At 34.1% G+C, this 20,402-nt stretch overlaps 3 protein-coding genes across 3 annotated transcripts; 2 read left to right on the top strand and 1 right to left on the bottom strand.

Moving 5' to 3' along the window:
* On the top strand, positions 1 to 1,749 carry LOC107931328 (uncharacterized). Its single transcript, XM_016863196.1, has 6 exons — positions 1 to 192; positions 282 to 488; positions 556 to 657; positions 868 to 999; positions 1,108 to 1,511; positions 1,656 to 1,749. Exons 1-6 carry the CDS (start codon positions 1 to 3, stop codon positions 1,747 to 1,749), a joined length of 1,131 nt encoding a protein of 376 aa, XP_016718685.1.
* A 2,720-nt stretch (positions 1,750 to 4,469) lies between these two features.
* On the bottom strand, positions 4,470 to 10,943 carry LOC107931350 (aspartate aminotransferase, mitochondrial). Its single transcript, XM_016863228.2, has 10 exons — positions 10,491 to 10,943; positions 9,210 to 9,295; positions 6,819 to 7,025; positions 6,555 to 6,660; positions 6,317 to 6,421; positions 6,008 to 6,180; positions 5,756 to 5,915; positions 5,305 to 5,400; positions 5,120 to 5,214; positions 4,470 to 4,822 (listed from the first exon to the last, which is right to left on the bottom strand). The coding sequence occupies exons 1-10, from the start codon at positions 10,662 to 10,664 to the stop codon at positions 4,756 to 4,758; spliced, it is 1,269 nt and encodes a 422-aa protein (XP_016718717.1). The 5' UTR covers positions 10,665 to 10,943; the 3' UTR covers positions 4,470 to 4,755.
* A 2,495-nt stretch (positions 10,944 to 13,438) lies between these two features.
* LOC121221194 (heparanase-like protein 2) lies at positions 13,439 to 15,146 on the top strand. The gene is made up of 6 exons (XM_041101839.1): positions 13,439 to 13,645; positions 13,739 to 13,775; positions 13,986 to 14,166; positions 14,259 to 14,413; positions 14,501 to 14,734; positions 14,835 to 15,146. Exons 1-6 carry the CDS (start codon positions 13,439 to 13,441, stop codon positions 15,026 to 15,028), a joined length of 1,008 nt encoding a protein of 335 aa, XP_040957773.1. The 3' UTR covers positions 15,029 to 15,146.
* The last annotated feature ends 5,256 nt before the right edge of the window (positions 15,147 to 20,402 follow it).

Genomic DNA, 20,402 nt, shown 5'->3' with positions numbered 1-20,402 from the left:
ATGGAGGAGTATATACGGAACTTATTAAAGGCGTTTATGGTTTTAAGGGCCTACAACATGAAGTTGAATATTGAGAAGTGTGCTTTTAGTGTGCGAGTTGGCAGATTCTTGGGTTTCATGGTCTCAGAAAGGGGAATAAAGGTGAACTCGGAGAAGATCCATGCTATCTTGGAAATGCCTCTTCCACGAACAGTAAATAATATTTAATGCCTTACAGGTAGGGTAGTGACACTCAACAGCTCATTTCTAGAATGGTACATAAATGCCTCCCTTTCTTCAAGGCCTTGAGAACCTCTTTTTCATGGACTAAGGAGTGTCAGATAGCCTTTGAAGAACTGAAGTTGTACCTTACCTCCCCACCGCTTTTGAAGTCACCGCGGGTGAAAGAAACCCTTTATTTGTATTTGGCTACCTCGAATGAGACAATTGCAGTAGTACTGGTTAGAGCAGAGGATGTTCACCGATTTCCAGTGTACTATATCAGCAAGGTACTCCAAAATGACGAACTGAAGTACTCAAAAATAGAAAAATGTATCTTTGCTTTAATTGTTGCAGCTAGCAAATTACGTCGCTACCTCAGGAAGGGTAACAAAATGGAGCATTGAATTGGCAAAATTTGGAGTGGAGTTCGCCCCGAGAACAAAAATAAAGGGCCAGGTATTAGTTGACTTCATGGTTAGGTGTTTTTTCGAGAAGCCTGTTGGCCCAGCATGTAATACAACTTATAACTTGAAATATTGGATAATGAACATTTTATGAAGTTAAATGTGTATGTTATTTACAATTTCATTTGAACATTGGCGAACACCAATAATTTAATTCGTTATTTCTATAATGATACATGATGATTTTGTATTTTATTCTAAGATATCTTTTTCACTTGTTGTACACAACTTAGTAGTTAGCCCACCTCAGGAGGGTATACATAAAACTGATAATTTGAAAAGCTGGTTAGTTTATGTTGATGGCTCCACAGCCAAAGCGGGGTCGGGAGCAAGAGTACTCCTGATCGATCTTGGTGGCAATAAATGATAGTATGAATTATCTTTTGGGTTTCAAACATCCAACAACATTGTTGAGTATGAAGCTTTGATACAAGAACTGCAGCTAGCATGCCAACTAAGAGTGAATGATTTAGTCATCCATATAGATTCACAATTGGTGGCAAAACAAATGAATGGTGAGTACGAGATAAAGGATGCAGTATTGAAGAAATATCATTCAGTTGCAACTCAATTGCTCATAGGATTTGATAAAGTCCAGACAAAGCAACTTCCAAGGAGTGACAACACGTGTACAGATGCTTTATCCAAACTAACATCCTCTGTTGTTATTGAGCAAAGAGGAAAAGTCCTGTTTGAGTATAGTGATACCCCGAGTTATAACGTGCCACAAGTTCTGTGCATAGACCAGGAGGAGACATGGATGACTCCCATAGTTCGTACACTCCCGGGCACATATGACAAGCTGGATAAGAAAAAGATCGCAAAGCTACAACACAAGGATGTGAGGTATGTCATTATCGTAAACTACAAATGTCTAAAAAATCCCAAATGGATGAGTTAGATGTTTGAACATTACACTGTGTAGTTAGCTATTGAATCATTCAATTACATGGTAAATTAAAACAATTTATTTTGTCCTACAATTGTTAGGTATACCCTTTTAGAGGGTGTACTCTATATAAAGGGGTTTTCGCATCCGCTGTTGCAATGTTTATCACCATTTGAGGCTGAGTATATGATGTGATAAGTTCATGAATGTATCTGTGGTAATCATTTAGGAGGAAGGCTACTTGCCCAAAAAATTTTCAGACAAGGGTATTACTGGCCTACAGTTCAAAAGGATGTACATCAGTTGGTTCGCACATGTGACTTTTGGCATAGATATGCCAAGGTACAAAGACAGCTATCGGAGCCTCTCTAAGTTATGTCGAGCCCCTGAGCATTCACGACTTGAGGAATTGATATCGTTGGTCTATTTCCAATAGCCAGCGGAGCCTTTCCAGGTTGTGTCTCATTAAAGGGGACAATCAAATATTTATATACATGGTTACTATTCATGGAATTGACGTTCTTAGTAGACTCTATGCATGCTAGACATGTGTACTATTTTGGGCTGCTTGATGGACTCCATGGCCCCCTATATGAGAACTCCTTGGGTATATGAGAACTGGGACTGCGGGCTCCTTTTGCTAGCACAGCTTGGCATGTGTGAGCTGAGATCGCGAGCTCCCCTTGTTGACTCTCACTGTGCTTGCATGCATCCATCTGATAAGGCTTAGCTGGGTCACGGGTAGGCGATTTGGACCTTATCTAGTTTCTGGGTTAGTTATCATAAGTACATAACAAAGCTAAAACCTAAGACGAGGAAGTTAACAAGATTTACCTTGAAGAAAGCCTCAATCGAGCCTACTTGTAGAAAAGTTAAAATTATAAGTTTAGGGTTTCTAAAACCCCCTATTTTAAAGAAGTTTTTCTTTCCCGCGTTTTGATGATTCAAATAACCGAGGAGCACAAATGGTCAAATGTAGATAGGCTTGATCCACCTGTACACGTGGCAAAGTTAATGTCATGTTTCGGTGGTCGCTGTGTATTCAACAAGCTGTATTAATACGAAGTGATGGCTCTAAAGAGCGCCACTTTATGACCCTCCTTAGACCTAATAGGGGGACTAGATTGTTATGTACTTATAATCACCAACTCGGAAATCAGATAAGTTTTGGGTCGCCTACCCGCGACCCGGCTAGGCCTTACCAGATGGATGCATGCAAGCTTTACAGTGAGAAGTCAACAAGGGGAGCTCGCGGTCTCAGCTTGCACATGCCAAGGTGTGTTCGCAAAGGGAGCTCGCGGTCCCAGTTTGCATATACCCAAGGAGTTCGCATGTGGGGGGCCATGAAGTCCAGCAGACAGCTCAGAACAGTACACGTGTCCAACATGCATAAAGTCTACTAAGAATGCCAATCCCATGAACAGTAACCATGTATGTAAATATTCGATTATCCCCTTTAATAAGACACAGCGAAAAATTACTCAACATTTTACTATGAAAAACTGAAGTTGGTATTATTTTTTAATACTTTATAACATTTTCAACTTATATAATATTTTTAAGAAAAAAAGAAGAAATAATGCTAAATAAAAACATAATTGCTATTTTATTTTTTTGGGAAATTATTTGGTACACGAAGTTTTTAGATTCCATAATGTAGGGGGTTGGCAAATTCCTTGTAGAGATATAATAAAATATTAAAAAATAAATATTTGAAAAAAGACACATGCTAATTTTTTTAAGACTACTTTGGAAAAATAAGATATTGCCTGAGGAAAGACACTCTTGAAATAAAAAAAAAGGGTAAACTATACAATTTGGTCGTGTAACTATTAAAAAGTTTTTATTTAAGTCACTAGGTTGTCAAAATCAATACTATATGGCTTTCTCTATTCGCACTGCTTGCAACGATCGAAAGCTCTCTTTCCCTTTCTATTATACAGTTCAATTTTTTTATTAAACAATTTTGGATGTTACAAATTTGTGAACTAAAGTTCAAACAATTTTTATCTTCGATCTCTAACACTAACCATCAAATTGACTTGGATCTAAAGTATGTTCTTCTACCCATTGATGGGTACTGATCTATCGTATCGATCGTCGAATCATCGCTTGAAGCTCTTTAACGACACTTTTTTTCTTTCAAAAAAATTATCCTAATAATTTAAATAAACTTTCAAATAGTTTAATGACTAAAATATAATTTTTTTAGTTAAATAACCAAAACAAAAACTTAACCATAAAAAGAAATGAAAGAATTAAAGGGATTTGTGATAGCCATTCAAGAATGACCAGCGATTTCCCATTGAGCACAATATCCGTCCCCACGAACCCAATATTAGTTAGGTATATTAACTTTGGCCTTTATTTTAACAAAGCAACGTTCGATTTTGAACGTAACATTATTGAGCTATATATATTAACATTATTTTTTAAATTCTAATTATTTTCACCATTAACATTATTTAATTAAGTTTACTATGGTTTGACATTTTAAAACTCAAAACATGTAATAAAACAAAATAAAATAATGGTAATAACAAAAGAATGTTACCGACATTAACAATTTAACATACATTTTAAATTCCAAAGGCAAATATACAAAAATTCTAAGACATATTTATCCTGGACTTTAAAGTGGTTTATTTATCTTCCAAACCATGCACATTTTACAATCTAGTTATTTATTATTGACGAAAAACAAAAACATAAATGCATAAAAGTACTGTTATGTTTGGTTCGGAAATTTGGATTTGAATTTCAAAACATAGATTTGTCAAATCCAAAAATATGTTGAAGATTTCATATTCACGCTATTTTAAAAGTCCAAATCTAAATTATGAAACATAAGTTCCCAAAGGCTACACACAAAATTTCTATCATGTTGCTGGTAATTTTAACCTACATACCATAGAGAAATGAACGGAATTGGCATTAATTAGTTACATTGTTTTGTTTCTCAAGCAAAGATACATACGAGTTGCTTGAATTATTAAATGTTGTAACTAGTAAGGAAATGAACTATCCATCCTTTGTAGGCCAAATCAGATACAGATCCAATCTTTACCTCTTTCCTATTCTAGTCATAGTAATTATTCAATGCAGAAACCTTAAGTTCAGCTTCTATCAATGCTCCTTTAATTGTCCTTACAAACACACCAAAAATCTTTTGAAGGATCAATATCAGCTATGATTCTAACCTCATTTTGTGACTTCATGAATCGCATTTGCCAAATATTCGACATTGCCCGTTGTAACACCAGCCATACTGTATTTGTTTACAACATCAGCATTGTCCAGAAAGAAAAACAAAGTGTTAATATATACAGATGTAATTGAACTTGGCAACTTAAGCCTACTTAATACCTAAACTTGGGAACTGTAATCCAACTTGGCACTTTTTTTAAGTACCTGACTAACACTATTAAAATATGCTGACATGGTGCTGACAACTAATAGCTTGGTGAGATTGCCGCGTGTTATACCAAGTAGGTATCTGTTGCCAAATTCAAGTACCTCCTTATATATTAACCCAAAAAGAAACTATTTTTCAAATAAATTTTACCTGATTCGACCATTGCGAGTCATATAGATGTGAAATTCGTTCGTCAAGCGATCCACTTGTTCTGGTGTCAACCCACTATAGCAAAACATTCCTATCTGTACAAGAAGTAACAACATTGCTAACCATACCACTTAACTAAAGAAGTCAGCTTGTACTAAGAGAAGTAATTGAGAAACTTAACGCACCTGATTAGTAATGTGCTGCCATGATAATGGAGAACCGAGCTTTTCAAGGTTCCCTCGTAAAGCAGTTCGCATTCCAATTATGCGATCAGCCATGACCTGGAGATTATTTGATGTTTAATCAATTTCAGATGGTTAATTTATTACATCCAACTATTGCTCCCTTATCCTGTTGCATTATAATGGTATAAACTATAGAAAATTTGCTACCCAACTATCTCCCCAAGTAAAAGCTTAAAAGAGGGTTCAATTTCTTTACTGGTCCTCCTAAGGAAGTCCTATAGGGTTTTATTTCAAAGTCTGCTTCCATGGGTTTTATATCATCAGTCCTAGCCCCGAAACATGCAATAGCAAGGACATCATTTCACTGTGGGCAGTCAAATACATGCAGCAGCATTCTTGTTTGTGTAATTAGCGTAAATACAAAAGTTTCGGAAAGAAACCATTCAATTACCTTAACTTCTTTCAGCCATTGTTTCTTCAAGTCTGGATCACTAAGAATGGTTGAAACTATGAGAGCACCATGAACAGGTGGGTTGCTGTACATAGGTCTCGCAAGCTGTTGCAGTTGACTTTTTACAGCTACTGCTTGTTTTTCATCTTCACAAAGCACACTGCAGTTGGTTATTGCGGAATTAGTATCAGAAATTAAAACCATGATGGGAAAAATGTCGTGCATTTGTTGACAATGATAAGAGACAATTACCTGAGGCATCCTACCCTCTGGCCATAGAGTCCCATGTTTTTTGCATATGATTGTGCAATTCCTATGTGATGACCATCCTCAAGAAAAATCCTGATGGCCTTTGCATCTTTCTCTGGGTCACCACTAGCAAAGCCTTGATACGCCATGTCAAAGAAGGCAAAATGACCTTTTGCCTGACAAAAATTGATTATAATGTTTCAATAAGGTAAAGGCCTCAGTAAGAAAAGAAATGTAATGTGAACATAAGGAAACCAAATTGTCTTAAGAAGTGAATTTGGGGAAAGAAAAAGGGTGCAAATAAGCATTTACCTTGATGTGGTGTGAGATTTCTCTCCACTGCTCCTCTGAAGGATCCACACCAGTGGGGTTATGAGCACATGCATGAAGTAGAAAGAATGAGCCATTTGGAGCATTCTGTGAAGAAAAGAGGGACATACCCTTTAGATACACACATAGAACCAAGGGGAGTTCAAAAACTAAAAGGAATGGAAGTTAAGGATGGAATATTACTTAAGATGTTCAGATACAACGACTAATCCTTGCATACCTTAATGTCATCTATCATTGCTGCAAAATCTAGACCCTTCGACTCTGGGTGATAATAATGGTAGGTTTTCTGAGGGACCTGAGCATCTCTCCAAATGTTGTGGTGGCTGTTGATATCACATTACAAGCAACATAAATTAAGCGAAAGAAAGAGAGAAGACCAAATTATAATTTCTCAATCTGATAATTCAATTTGTACAGTCCTAAAAAATGAGCTAAGAGCGAAAGAAACTAGCATCTATGAGAACATAGCAGGAAGGCTCACTTGGCCCAAGTAGGGACTGGTATATAGATTTGGGAGTCAGGACAAAAACGCTTTTGAAAGTCTGCAAAAAGTCGGCATGCACCAGTCCCAGACAGAGCTTGAACTGCTGCTATCCTTTTTTCTTTTATCAACTCAGAATTCTCACCATAGGCCAACTTCAGTGTTTCTTCCACCATCTTCACGCTTCCTCCCATAGGAAGATATTCCCTGATAAAAAGAAAACAATATGGAGTACATTTCTGTCAATTCCATAGAAAAAAAAAAGAAAAAAAAGAATACAGAAATGATTGTTGAAATGAATTAAATATCCATGAGGTCCAATACAATCCTCTTAAAAGATGTTAAAGCACATGCAAAGGAAGTCCTTTAAACACAGTCCAACAAATAGAAGTGCCATGAGCACCAGGCTCTCATAGGAATCAGATATGAACGGACTACGTGCACAAGAAAAGGAATAATGTGAGAAAATTCTGGCCTAGTTTGTAGGGAAAATGCACATGCATTCCAGATATCACCAAATGAAAAGTTGGTGCCATACAGAGTAAATCATATACAGATAGTCAAGCACAGAAAGATTGAAAACAATTTTCCTATTCTTAGGAGTTCTATACCATCTTCAAAATGAAAAAAACAAAGTCCTACATTACCAGTGTCGTTAGGCTTGTGTCTAAGAGAGCCAGACAACAAAAGCACCTCAGACCTGACTGAGCAAAGTGCATTTGACCAGTGCATGCCTAGTAGTGTCTTTTTGTAAGGCAGCAGTCAATAAAAATGCCCTTACGGTAAAAGTTCTCTTTACTTTATATTCTTTTTTTCTTAATTGTACCTTTACTAGCAAGAGAGGGACAATATCACTCTCTACTTTTCAATATTTGAGTATTCAACAACAAATATCAGAGCATAAGAAAATCATGCATATTAGCCAAACAATGTTTTTTTTTTGCATGTTAAACTAGACCACTCTTTAAAGTTAATTATCATAATTATATATCTTAAGCTAATACACACACAAACATAAAGACGGGATACAAACATGCGCATATACATCACTCAGACGAGTGCTTTTTTTGTGCTTTGCGCCTAATACAACATGAAGGTTCTAGCACCTATAGTGTGCCTTGCGCCCTTGATAACAAGTATGTTACCCGTCTATGGATTATAAATGTAGCAGAAGCAATGAAATAGCAACAACATAGAGCTCCTGAATTTTTTTTTCCTCTAGGTACTATTTTTAGCACAGCAAGGGCAGAGTCACGGATAAGATATTTTAAGATTATTATTATCGATTATGTGTACTACTTGATGATACGATTCTGAATTTGGGTAAGATGTAACAAAGACAAAAATTTCATTTTTAATAGTCTTTCTAGTTTAATCAATCTTAAATCATTTGGACATAGGTTGCATTTAGTTAAATTGAATGGCATATCCACAAGGGCGGACTAACACCAGATTCAGTAAAAATGCATCATTTGAAATCCATAATAACAGTAGCAATGCAATTATCAGTTAATAAAAAATACGTTTACAATTACAAAGGTTCCTACACAATCCACTTCAGGAGCCAAACTGCATCGTTTATCAATTTCTGAACTTCCAATTTTACCAAGCGAACTCACAAAATTTAGTAGTACTATAAAATGGAACCACCTTTTTCCGTAAAAGAAGCCACTAGAGATGAGCCAGAAAAAGACTCATTATAACCATGATATCAACCATGAAATGTCAACATTGTGAAAGGAATCAAATGGAAAGTAGAAAATGAAAAGAAATAAAGGACAATTCCATTGTACCATAAAAAATGTCACGAACCACCAATATTGAATTTCAATAAAACTTCTAACAGGACAGGTTGTAGTATATAAAAATAATTGAAAATTATTACTAAGTATTCGTCTAGTTGTTAGGATTTCCTTTAATCCCTACAAAGCAAGCCAATGTGTGACCGTGACATTCATCCAAATACAATTGTAAGGTATATCTTATATGGGATCTTATTTAATACAATAGAAGTAAAATATTTTCGCTCCAGAAGTGGGAGTAAAGACTACCACATGCCTCATTTTCTTCTTATTTAGTTTCTTTTTAAAATTATACCTTAAAAGATATATTTTGAATTACACGATCGTTTTATCTTTTATTAACAAAGCAAATACAAATCTAATTAGTAAAAATAGCAACTGAAGTGCTTATGCCAAATGGTTCATCCAGCTAGAGTTAGGAGGTGGGTTCCTGCAAGACTAGAGCTTGCTCTCTCAGGCACTTTGCAACCCCCCCCCCATTATTTTCCTACCTAAGCTTTGGCTTTACTTGAACCAATTTTAAAAAATCTAGCTACTTAAGTTTTATGCCATACTTAGAACAACAGCGTTTAGGGTTTAAATGACTTACATGTTCAAATTCCCAGCAATCCTTCGCTCGGCTTCTCTAACACATTCCAAAACAACTGGCTTTCCATTATCATCACGGTAAGCACCCTGTAAACAAATCCTGAACATTAACAACTCTATTGCCTTTACATTTTAAGAAACAAAAAGAAAATTGCCCGTAAACAGGTTTTTATAGTCCGTATCATCTTATTCAAGCTTTAATTGCTCAATTACTATCAAATTATGCTTACTTTAGTCTTAGAATTCAACTTAACTACTAAGCCAACAACTATATTAGCCAGGGCTAAGAGTTATTTTGTATTTTGTCTTTTTATTAAAAAATTAGTAAAATTAATTTTATAAATTAGATTAAAGAACAAATTAATTTTTTTATATTAAAGAACTTGTCTAATTTTTAAGAATAAAAATAAATAAAAATTTTAACAGAAAAGATTAATTTACTTTTTAATTTAATCTACAACAACTAATTACTTTTTTTTAAAATTTAAAAATAAAATATAATCTCTTAGTATAATTCCTTTGTATTACTTTTACCCTCACTTTACCTAAACAGTCCTGTCTTTCACATGTTTGTATACTTCGAATGTATGAGGAAAAAAAATTAGTCCACTCACCTTGACTCAGGAAACGTATGCCACCACAATAAAACCAATAAATAAATCTAATATTTAACTTTATCGCCAATACTAAATTTTACTCATGGGGAGATTTCTGTGCCTAAAACAAAAAAAAAAAATCTTTTTACTACTAACTACTTTACAGAGTAATATATATATTCTTGGCCCGAAAATATATAACAAAGAAAGAGTCAATTTAAATAATTATTAAGTAAAAAAAAAACTAGCTTATGAATAATTAAATGTAATTTTTTTAATCTTTTCTTTACGAATTATTCACCTAATTTAACTTTAAACTAAAAACTTCATAAAAAAAAGTTTAAACTAAAAATAAAGAAATTATGTTTTTACTATTAATTAGATACTCAAATTTTACTCTAATAGTTACCTTTTTTTAATACACTTTGACAGTTACTATTTTACCTTTACATTTTCAAGGAAGTTCCAACAAAAGTTTAAAACAAGTACAAAAAAGCAATAGCAATTAATTTTTTCTTTTCTGTTTGGTAGGTAATCCAAACAAAAGAGATTTACGTAATTAGCTCAAAACAAGGTACAGATTTTTAAGAATGCCCAAAAAAAAAAAACTCTACCGAAAGGAGCAATCAAAAACAGAAAAGTCTAAGAACAAATCTGTATGAGGAAAGAAGAAAAAAGAAACATACGACTCCAACATTAACTTTATCGGGACTTTGATCGGCCAAAAAAGCCTCCGTAACACCAAGAATAGGATCCTTGGGAGCGGGTTGAACGCTACGCCACCACGATGACATGTATCGCGCACCAACGACGGCCGTCCGATCCATGATGCGACCAGACATAGCTCTTCGGATCGCCATTTAGTCACCAACAAAGAAGTTCGTAGTTCAAACAGAAAGTGAAGAAAAGCGCGACAATGGCGTTATCGGAGGATTTTCTCTCGGTTATATCAATGAAATGAAATAAGATTAAAAGAGTAAGGGTATATATGTTTAAGAGGAAGCTAATCGAATCCAATCCAATCCAGTTGAGCAATTTGCTGTAACAACCTTGAAATGCGTGAGAGGGCTTTAATAGCCAATTGGAGGTCACGTATTTGTTTCTGACACTGAATTTTTCTGATTTTACTAGATTGCCATTGCCCCTCAAGGGTTCTTTTTGGACTATATTAAGAGTTACCCACTGAAAAATTACAAATTAGCTATCGAATTATTTGATTTTGTTTTAATCAATAGTAAAAAAATTATGATAATTTGGTAATAACAAAAAGATAAAATTGAATATTTAAATAATTATTTTGTAATTTTTTACAATTAAGCGATAAAAATAAATTTACTAATAGTTGTCATAATTTAGTTAAAAAACCCTTATAATAATTTACAAAATTAAATATTTTTTTGGGTAAATTACAATAACATGACAAAGCTTAAACAACCAACGCGACTAGCACTCGGACCACACTTAGAACGATGAACATCTTTAATTATTAAGCCATCGCATGAGACTCACAAAATTAAATATTTGAGTACTATTATAGTTTACACTTTTTCTTTTCAAGTATGAAAGTTTAATAATAATTTGATTTAAATGAAATTGTTTATAAGTATACATATCTATCATGTTTGTGTAACACTTGCAATTAATAGATTTCATTATAATTTGAATAATTACACTCAAATCTAATTATTTTATAACTTTCCAAATCTCTACCTTATTTTTATCTGGTAATAATAGCATTTAATTTTAGGACATATATTTAATTTTTAATATATAATTATATTATATTACTAATCTAGTTTAAATAATTCTAGAGATAAATTTTCATACATTTTCGCATATTAAATAATTAAAAAATTTACATAGTATTTATTATATATTATTTTAACTAAATTGCATGATTTTTATTCTTAATTATTTATACTTGACCAAATCACAATTGACAATGATGAGTATATGCTTAATCTTAAAGAGAAAATAATCCAACAAATACGAAATTTAGAGTAATTAGATAAAATTGTAAAAATAAATATTTTCCTTATTAATTTTTGCTAATAAATATATTGTCAAATATTTTATTATACTACCATATTATATAAAATGATTTGATTTTAAGTTTTGTTGTTTATAGAAATTTTCTCAAGTTTTATTGATAATTTTATAATTATTTTCTTGTTTTTTTAGAAATGAAAATTTTGTAGTTCTATAAATATAATTTACACAACCACATATGATATAAAGAATTATAATGTAATTACATTATATCAGCCAAACACATTTAGGGATTTAGAGGTCCTTGTAAATAAAAATAGATGTAGTCATTACACATCCAATCTAATTATACTATGAGGTCTGAACATATCCTTAAAATTGAAGAAACTGTGATGTAACTAGACTAAATGGTGACATCTTATGTAATGTTAAATGTGTCTATCATTAATTCATATAAGGTAGTTTAAAATTTGTGAATTGAAAAAGAAATTGCAAATATTACGATTCGAATATTGTAAAAAGCAATCTCTTAAGAGTGTTTGTGAAAATGCGTGAGACTAAATTTGATCAAAATTTAGTAAGAATCATTTCGGACTAATTAAAATATGGGCACTTGGGCTGCATATGTTCGTCCCCAATTGGTTTTGAATTTGTTTAAGAAAGGCGCAAAAAAGCTTCATAAAAGAAAAGTAAACTATCTGAGAGGTTTTAAATTTTAACAGGATTTTCTTTTACATATTGTTACACAGTAGACGAAAATAAGCCGTGCTTAGTCTTGGTAATTCATGTCAACACCATTAAGAGGTGTTCTTTGTAGGCCTGGACTTAAATTCTCAAAACCAACAATTCGTTTTCTTATAACAAGATTGTGGCGTCTATTCTGCATAAAATAATGAAAAAAAAACTTTCTATTAAGATCCATACAGTGGAGAATGAATAAAAAGTATATATTATTTTTAAATATCGAGTAAATTAAAGTTAGATATGAAAGTTCATTTATCTACACTAGTACTTTTACGATAGGTAAGAGTTTATGAAAACTCGTGTAAGAGATTTAGGCTTTTGGAGGAAGAGTAGATAGGTCGTCCTCTACAAATTTGCAGAGACACTAACGGAGGTAAAAATTTCTAAATGTTGCTACTATTTACAAAGTGTCTCAATTATTTCATGATTAATGATAGGTCGAATTATTGCAAATTATAATTTTCGCAAACTTCGTAAACTTGAAATAATTACTGGTTAAAATAATTTTAAAATTACCGCCTTCCTTGTAACAAAATAACCATTGTTTTTCACTTAATATTTTAGGGAACAAGACATAAACTTAAGTCAGTAATACATGCCTTTATTTTGGAACTTACATGGTAGATGAAACGAAAGAGGTTTTAAAATCAGATTTTCGTGCCAAATAATGAGTTGGAATCATTATTCCGATCGTAACTAAAACGGAAGAAGTTGCACCTGCAAAACTGTAGCTTTAAAACTAAATAATAATGATGCTTTCACCACGATTAAATTTCCTAATCTGTTTTTTGTTCAAATCTAATTGTAACGAACCTTTTAATGTGTACATATAAACATGCTCGATTAAAATGCCATTACATCAATTCTTCCTGCTCTTTCGTAATATTTAGATTTTGTGAAAATGGATTTGAAATGCATATTCAGCCTAGTAATAATTGTTTCTCGGATATCGCTTTCTTTTACACAAAATGTGAACGTGGTGATTCAAGGATCAACATCGGTTGCTGAAACAGATGATAACTTCGTATGTGCTACACTGGATTGGTGGCCTACTGAAAAATGCAACTATAATCAATGTCCTTGGGGAAAGGCTGGACTTTTAAATTTGGTATGAATTGCTTATTTTGTGCGCGTGTGTGTATGAAAAATGGATTTTAAATAAACATTGAGTCTTATTGGTTTATTTTATATTTGTTTGCAGGATTTGAAAAAGAAGGTGCTAATAAATGCAATAAAAGGTAAGTTCTACGTGTGTGAAATTAAATGTGTCTACCATTAATTCGTACAAGGTAGTTCATAATCTGAGAATCGGAAAAGAAGTTGCAAATAATGCGATTCAAATACTGTTAAAAGCTATCTCTTAAGAGTGGTTGTAAGAACGAGTGGGACTAACCTTGGTTCAATGTTGGTAAGAATCATTTCAGACTAATTTTTAAAATTACTTTCAGCATTCAATTCTTTAAGAATCAAAGTTGGCGGGTCGTTGCAAGATCAAGTGGTGTATGGAGTAGGAGAAGTTAAGAATTGCCCCAATTTCATGAAAAAAGAAGGCAGTTTATTTGGGTTCTCCCAAGGGTGCCTTCCCGTGGACAGATGGGACGAACTGAATAACTTTTTCATTCAAACTGGGTGGGTATATTAATCTATTCTCGAAAGGAATCAAACCTTCACATTCTTTTCTAAAGAAAAAATATTGACTTTATTAATCTGACATTATGAAGAGTAAAGGTTACATTCGGGTTGAATGCTCTTCTGGGAAGAAACGAGTCACAAAGCGAAAAGGGTCTTTGGGTTGGCGATTGGAATTCACAAAATGCAAGGGATTTCATGAAGTATACTATTTCCAGGGGATACAAAGTTGATTCTTACGAATTTGGTAACTAAAATTGTTTTCCCGAAGATCCGCATGGGATCGTTTTCCTTTTTATTTTTCGGTCGTGCTTTAATCAATTTATCTTGCCAGGAAATCAACTCTCCGCAGCTGGGATGGGCGCAAGGGTTGAGGCTGAACAATATGGAAAAGACGTAATAGTACTTAAGAATATGGTGAAAGAATTACACCCAGAGCCCAAAACTCAACCAAAGGTTCTAGGTCCTAGTGGCTTTTATGACGAGAAATGGTTTAGTTCCTTCCTAGAAGTTTCGGGACAAGAAGTTGTTGACGGGGTTACGCACCACATCTACAATCTTGGACCCGGTATCCAAATATATCTCGATCCAGTGTTTACCGAAGAGCTTTTAGATGCTTGCTTTTTACTAGTATGGTCTATTTCTTAATTCGATTGATGCCTATGCAGGTGATGATCTAAACTTGATTACCAAGATTCAAGATCCTTCGTACTTGAATCAAGTTGCCCAAACCTATAGGGGTGTTTTTAATATTGTGAACAAGTTTAAACCGCAGTTGGGAGCTTGGGTTTCTGAATCTGGTGGAGCTCTTCAGGGCGGTGCTAAAGATGTGTCTCCAACCTTTGCTGATGGATTTTGGTAGTATTTCTCTCTCATTTTCCTCTATCTCTAGCCTTTTCTGTGTATAATACGACACACGATTGAAATTTCCACCTTAAACAGGTATTTTGATCAATTAGGAATGGCTTCAACCTACAATCACAAGGTTTTCTGCAGGCAAACTCTCATCGGTGGAAATTATGCTTTACTTGACACTACAACATTTATTCCCAATCCCGATTACTACGGGTCAGTATCTTCACAAAAACAGTGTTAGCCTTATCCTTGCTTTTCCCCCTATAGCCACTGACATTTCATCTTCTTAACTTGTTTCATTTCTAGTGCGCTTCTATGGCACCGGCTTATGGGAAGTATTGTACTTGCCGTAACTCAAGAGTCTAACCTAATTTGCGTGTATATGCTCATTGTGCGAAAAAAAAGGTAAGCAATCTTTGATAAAGCTAACTTTTCATTTCTCAAATTCTATACTGTTGCCAATTATTATTAGGATAAGTTTTTTCCATTTGTAGCCCGGGATTTCTATCATTTTTATCAACTTGTCGAACGATAGCACATTCGACGTAACCCTTTCAAGTTACGAACATCGCTGTCGTAATTTGAGACCCACGGATGCTGCGAAGCCTAATTTTGAATTTATGAGTCACCTGTATAGGGAAGAGTATCATCTGACTGCATTAGGTGGAAATATACAAGGTCAAATCGTGTTGGTGAATGACGTTCCAATGGTTCCGACAGATACATTCGACATTCCGGCGATGGATCCAAAGCTTGTCAATGCTTCCACACCCATCTCGGATGCAGCTCATTCCATAGTCTACGTAACCATCAGGGACTTTCATGCCCCTGTCTGTGTTTAAACTACATTATTTCCTTATCCAAAATGTAATGCCTTTAAACCTTGTTCGAAGTTCAAGAATGTGTTAAAAGTTTCTAACTTATTTCTCATTTGTTACTACCGTTCTTAGCTACGTATGAATTTGTAAATTTTGGTTTCCTTCAAAATTTCTTCCTTATCTCAATTCATTTCCAACTATATGTTGCATAAACGAAGTAATCCCCTGGGCATGAACGACACATTGTCGGTCTTATTTTAGATTCGGCATGTTTCCACTATTTGTTTTCACCTACTACTTTGCCATAGATCTTCAACCACAAGTTGCAAATGCAATTTCAAAATTAAAGACAGTTCCTTACACATTTCCATGATAAAGACGAACCAATAAAATGCAACGCAATGAATCGAGAATCGTTGGTTTACCTTAGCAATGGTTTTCCTAATATGACAACGTACCAAAAAAAATTAAAAATAGAGCGAACGATATCAGAAGAAAACAATATTCTTTTCCAACGTTTGGCGAAAAGAAAGGATAATGAAGGCCATGTTTTGTCAGGTTCCGTTATCGTTCTACTTCAACCTTCCTAGTTGAATATTGAATTTCTTCTACTTCAACCCGGTCATTCTAGTTTTGTAGTGTTTAATTACTCTTTCACGTCGCGCCTTGGAGACCTAGTTCGACTAGCATATTCGTTCATAACATTCCCATGAATTATTTTATTTTATTATTCTTGTTTTACTGTTATGATTATTCCAATGTTACTTCATTTGGTTAGTGGAGTTTACAAGTAGGGAAAAATGTCCCAAGAGGTCCTAGTACAATTGAGTCAGGACCGATTTAGTCCATGTACTATTAGAAAGTGAGCAAAAGAGGAGTATTAAAGATGGAATTGACTATTTGCGATAATAAGCTATTAGACCACGAGCAATTCAATCACTTTAAAATAAAACAGGGGTAATTTGGTGCTTGTACTGGTCAAACGCGAGGAAACAATGACGATTGAATACGAGGGTTAACTCATCATGCTTGTGAAAAATGAAGCGGTTCAAAGAATAACAAGGAAAATGCCACCGTGGAACAATATATCTACACAAGTTCATCGTCAGTTGGTGGAATTTCAAAATTTTATAAAACGTAAAAAAGTCAAATAGTTTTATATTGTATTCTAAAGTTTATAAACATTCAAATATTTTAAATTAATAATTGCGAGTAGTTTGTAGTGCTCGTGACAACGAATTTCTACGGAAAAATATACTGCGAAGAATTTTGCTGAAGAATTCTTTATTACTTAGGCAACTCAGTCAAGTGTCGAGTCCATTAGGCAGGTGGCTTACCTATTGGGCTTTTATTATATAAAAAATTCAAATATGGGCACTTGGGCTGCATATGTTCGTCCGCAATTGGTTTTGAATTTGTTTAAGAAAGGCGCAAAAAAGCTTCATAAAAGAAAAGTAAACTATCTGAGAGGTTTTAGATTTTAACAGGATTTTCTTTTACATATTGTTACACAGTAGACGAAAATAAGCCGTGCTTAGTCTTGGTAATTCATGTCATCACCATTAAGAGGTGTTCTTTGTAGGCCTGGACTTAAATTCTCAAAACCAACAATTTGTATTCTTATAACAAGATTGTGGTGTCTATTCTGCATAAAATAATGAAAAAAAAACTTTCTATTAAGATCCGTACGCGAGAGAATTAATAAAAAGTATATATTATTTTTAAATATCGAGTATATTAAAGTTAGATATGAAAGTTCATTTATCTACACTAGTACTTTTACGATAGGTAAGAGTTTATGAAAACTCGTGTAAGAGATATAGGCTTTTGGAGGCAGAGTAGATAGGTCGGCCTCTACAAATTTGCAGAGACACTAACGGAGGTAAAATTTTCTAAATAGTTGATACTATTTACAAAGTGTCTCAATTATTTCATGATTAATGATAGGTCAAATTATTGCAAATTATAATTTTCGCAAACTCCGTAAACTTGCAAGAATTAATGGTTAAAATAATTTTAAAATTACAGCCTTCCTTGTAACAAAATGCACATTGTTTTTAACTTAATATTTTAGGGAGCAAGACATAAAACTTAAGTCAGCAATACATGCCTTTATTTTGGAACTTACATGGTAGATGAAACGAAAGAGGTTCTAAAATCAGATTTTCGTGCCAACTAATGAGTTGGAATCAATATTCCGATCGTAACTAAAACGGAAGAAGTTGCACCTTCAAAACTGTAGCTTTAAAACTAAATGATAATGATGCTTTCACCACGATTAAATTTCCTAGTCTGTTTTTTGTTCAAATCTAATTGTAACAAACCTTTTAATGTGTACATATAAACATGCTCGATTAAAATGCCATTACATCAATTCTTCCTGCTGTTTCGTAATATCTAGATTCTGTGAAAACGGATTTGAAATGCATATTCGGCCCAGTAATAATTGTTTCTCGGCTATCGCTTTCTTTTGCACAAAATGTGAACGTGGTGATTCAAGGGTCAACATCGGTTGCTGAAACAGATGATAACTTCGTATGTGCTACACTGGATAAGTGGCCTACTGAAAAATGTAACTATAATCAATGTCCTTGGGGAAAGGCTGGACTTTTAAATTTGGTATGAATTGCTTATTTTGTGCGCGTGTGTGTGTGAAAAATGCATTTTAAATAAACATTGAGTCTTATTGTTTTATTTTATATTTGTTTGCAGGATTTGAAAAAGAAGGTGCTAATAAATGCAATAAAAGGTGAGTTCTACGTGTGTGAAATTAAATGTGCCTACCATTAATTCGTACAAGGTAGTTCATAATCTGAGGATCGGAAAGGAAGTTGCAAATAATGCGATTCGAATACTGTTAAAAGCTATCTCTTAAGAGTGGTTGTGAGAACGAGTGGGACTGAACTTGGTTCAATGTTGGTAAAAATCATTTCAGACTAATTTTTAAAATCACTTTCAGCATTCAATTCTTTAAGAATCAAAATTGGTGGGTCGTTGCAAGATCAAGTGGTGTACGGAGTAGGAGAAGTTAAGAATTGCCCCAATTTCATGAAAAAAGAAGGCAGTTTATTTGGGTTCCCCCAGGGGGGCCTTCCCGTGGAAAGATGGGACGAACTGAATAACTTTTTCAATCAAACTGGGTGGGTATATCAATCTATTCTCGAAAGGAATTAAACCTTCACATTCTTTTCTAAAGAAAAAATATTGACTTTATTAATCTGGCATTATGGAGAGTAAATGTTATATTTGGGTTGAATGCTCTTCTGGGAAGAAAAGAGTCACAAAGCGAAAAGGGTCTTTGGGTTCGCGATTGGAATTCACAAAATGCAAGGGATTTCATGAATTATACTATTTCCAGGGGATACAAAGTTGATTCTTACGAACTTGGTAACTAAAATTGTTTTCCCGAAGATCCGCATGGGATCGTTTTCCTTTTTATTTTTCGGTCGTGCTTTAATCAATTTATCTTGCCAGGAAATCAACTCTCCGCAGCTGGGATAGGCGCAAGGGTTGAGGCTGAACAATATGGAAAAGACGTAATAGTACTTAAGAATATGGTGAAAGAATTACACCCAGAGCCCAAAGCTCAACCAAAGGTTCTAGGTCCTAGTGGCTTTTATGACGAGAAATGGTTTAATTCCTTCCTAGAAGTTTCGGGACAAGAAGTTGTTGTCGGGGTTACGCACCACATCTACAATCTTGGACCCGGTATCCAAATATATCTCGATCCAGTGTTTACCGAAGAGCTTTTAGATGCTTGCTTATTACTAGTATGGTCTATTTCTTAATTCGATTGATGCCTATGCAGGTGATGATCTAAACTTGATTACCAAGATTCAAGATCCTTCGTACTTGAATCAAGTTGCCCAAACCTATAGGGGTGTTTTTAATATTGTGAACAAGTTTAAACCGCAGTTGGGAGCTTGGGTTTCTGAATCTGGTGGAGCTCTTCAGGGCGGTGCTAAAAATGTGTCTCGAACCTTTGCTGATGGATTTTGGTAGTATTTCTCTCTCATTTTCCTCTATCTCTAGCCTTTTCTGTGTATAATACGACACACGATTGAAATTTCCACCTTAAACAGGTATTTTGATCAATTAGGAATAGCTTCAACCTATAATCACAAGGTTTTCTGCAGGCAAACTCTCATCGGTGGAAATTATGCTTTACTTGACACTACAACATTTATTCCCAATCCCGATTACTACGGGTCAGTATCTTTACAAAAACAGTGTTAGCCTTATCCTTGCTTTTTCCCCTATAGCCACTGACATTTCATCTTCTTAACTTGTTTCATTTCTAGTGCGCTTCTATGGCCATCGGCTTATGGGAAGTATTGTACTTGCCGTAACTCAAGAGTCTAACCCTAATTTGCGTGTATATGCTCATTGTGCGAAGAAAAAGGTAAGCAATCTTTGATAAAGCTAACTTTTCATTTTTCAAATTCTATACTGTTGTCAATTATTATTAGGATAATTTTTTTCCATTTGTAGCCCGGGATTTCTATCATTTTTATCAAGTTGTCGAACGATAGCACATTCGACGTAACCCTTTCAAGTTACGAA

This window comes from Gossypium hirsutum, chromosome D09 (assembly GCF_007990345.1).
Source record: "Gossypium hirsutum isolate 1008001.06 chromosome D09, Gossypium_hirsutum_v2.1, whole genome shotgun sequence".
Taxonomy (NCBI): Eukaryota; Viridiplantae; Streptophyta; class Magnoliopsida; order Malvales; family Malvaceae; genus Gossypium; species Gossypium hirsutum.
The sequence above is the reverse complement of the archived record's forward strand: the minus strand, read 5'-3'. Positions and strand labels throughout refer to the sequence as shown.

Excerpts from the sequence above, each read along its gene's own strand:
- LOC107931328 (XM_016863196.1), top strand. The coding sequence starts at position 1 with ATGGAGGAGTATATACGGAACTTATTAAAGGCGTTTATGGTTTTAAGG. Across the intron at positions 489-555 it reads CAGTGTACTATATCAGCAAG|CTAGCAAATTACGTCGCTAC; the intron begins GTACTCCAAAAT and ends TAATTGTTGCAG. Across the intron at positions 1,512-1,655 it reads CTACAACACAAGGATGTGAG|GTATACCCTTTTAGAGGGTG; the intron begins GTATGTCATTAT and ends TACAATTGTTAG.
- LOC107931350 (XM_016863228.2), bottom strand. The coding sequence starts at position 10,664 with ATGGCGATCCGAAGAGCTATGTCTGGTCGCATCATGGATCGGACGGCC. Across the intron at positions 6,181-6,316 it reads AAATCTCACACCACATCAAG|GCAAAAGGTCATTTTGCCTT; the intron begins GTAAATGCTTAT and ends AATTTTTGTCAG. Across the intron at positions 5,401-5,755 it reads AATGGCTGAAAGAAGTTAAG|GTCATGGCTGATCGCATAAT; the intron begins GTAATTGAATGG and ends AATAATCTCCAG.
- LOC121221194 (XM_041101839.1), top strand. The coding sequence starts at position 13,439 with ATGGATTTGAAATGCATATTCAGCCTAGTAATAATTGTTTCTCGGATA. Across the intron at positions 14,167-14,258 it reads AACTTTTTCATTCAAACTGG|AGTAAAGGTTACATTCGGGT; the intron begins GTGGGTATATTA and ends GACATTATGAAG. Across the intron at positions 14,414-14,500 it reads AGTTGATTCTTACGAATTTG|GAAATCAACTCTCCGCAGCT; the intron begins GTAACTAAAATT and ends TTATCTTGCCAG.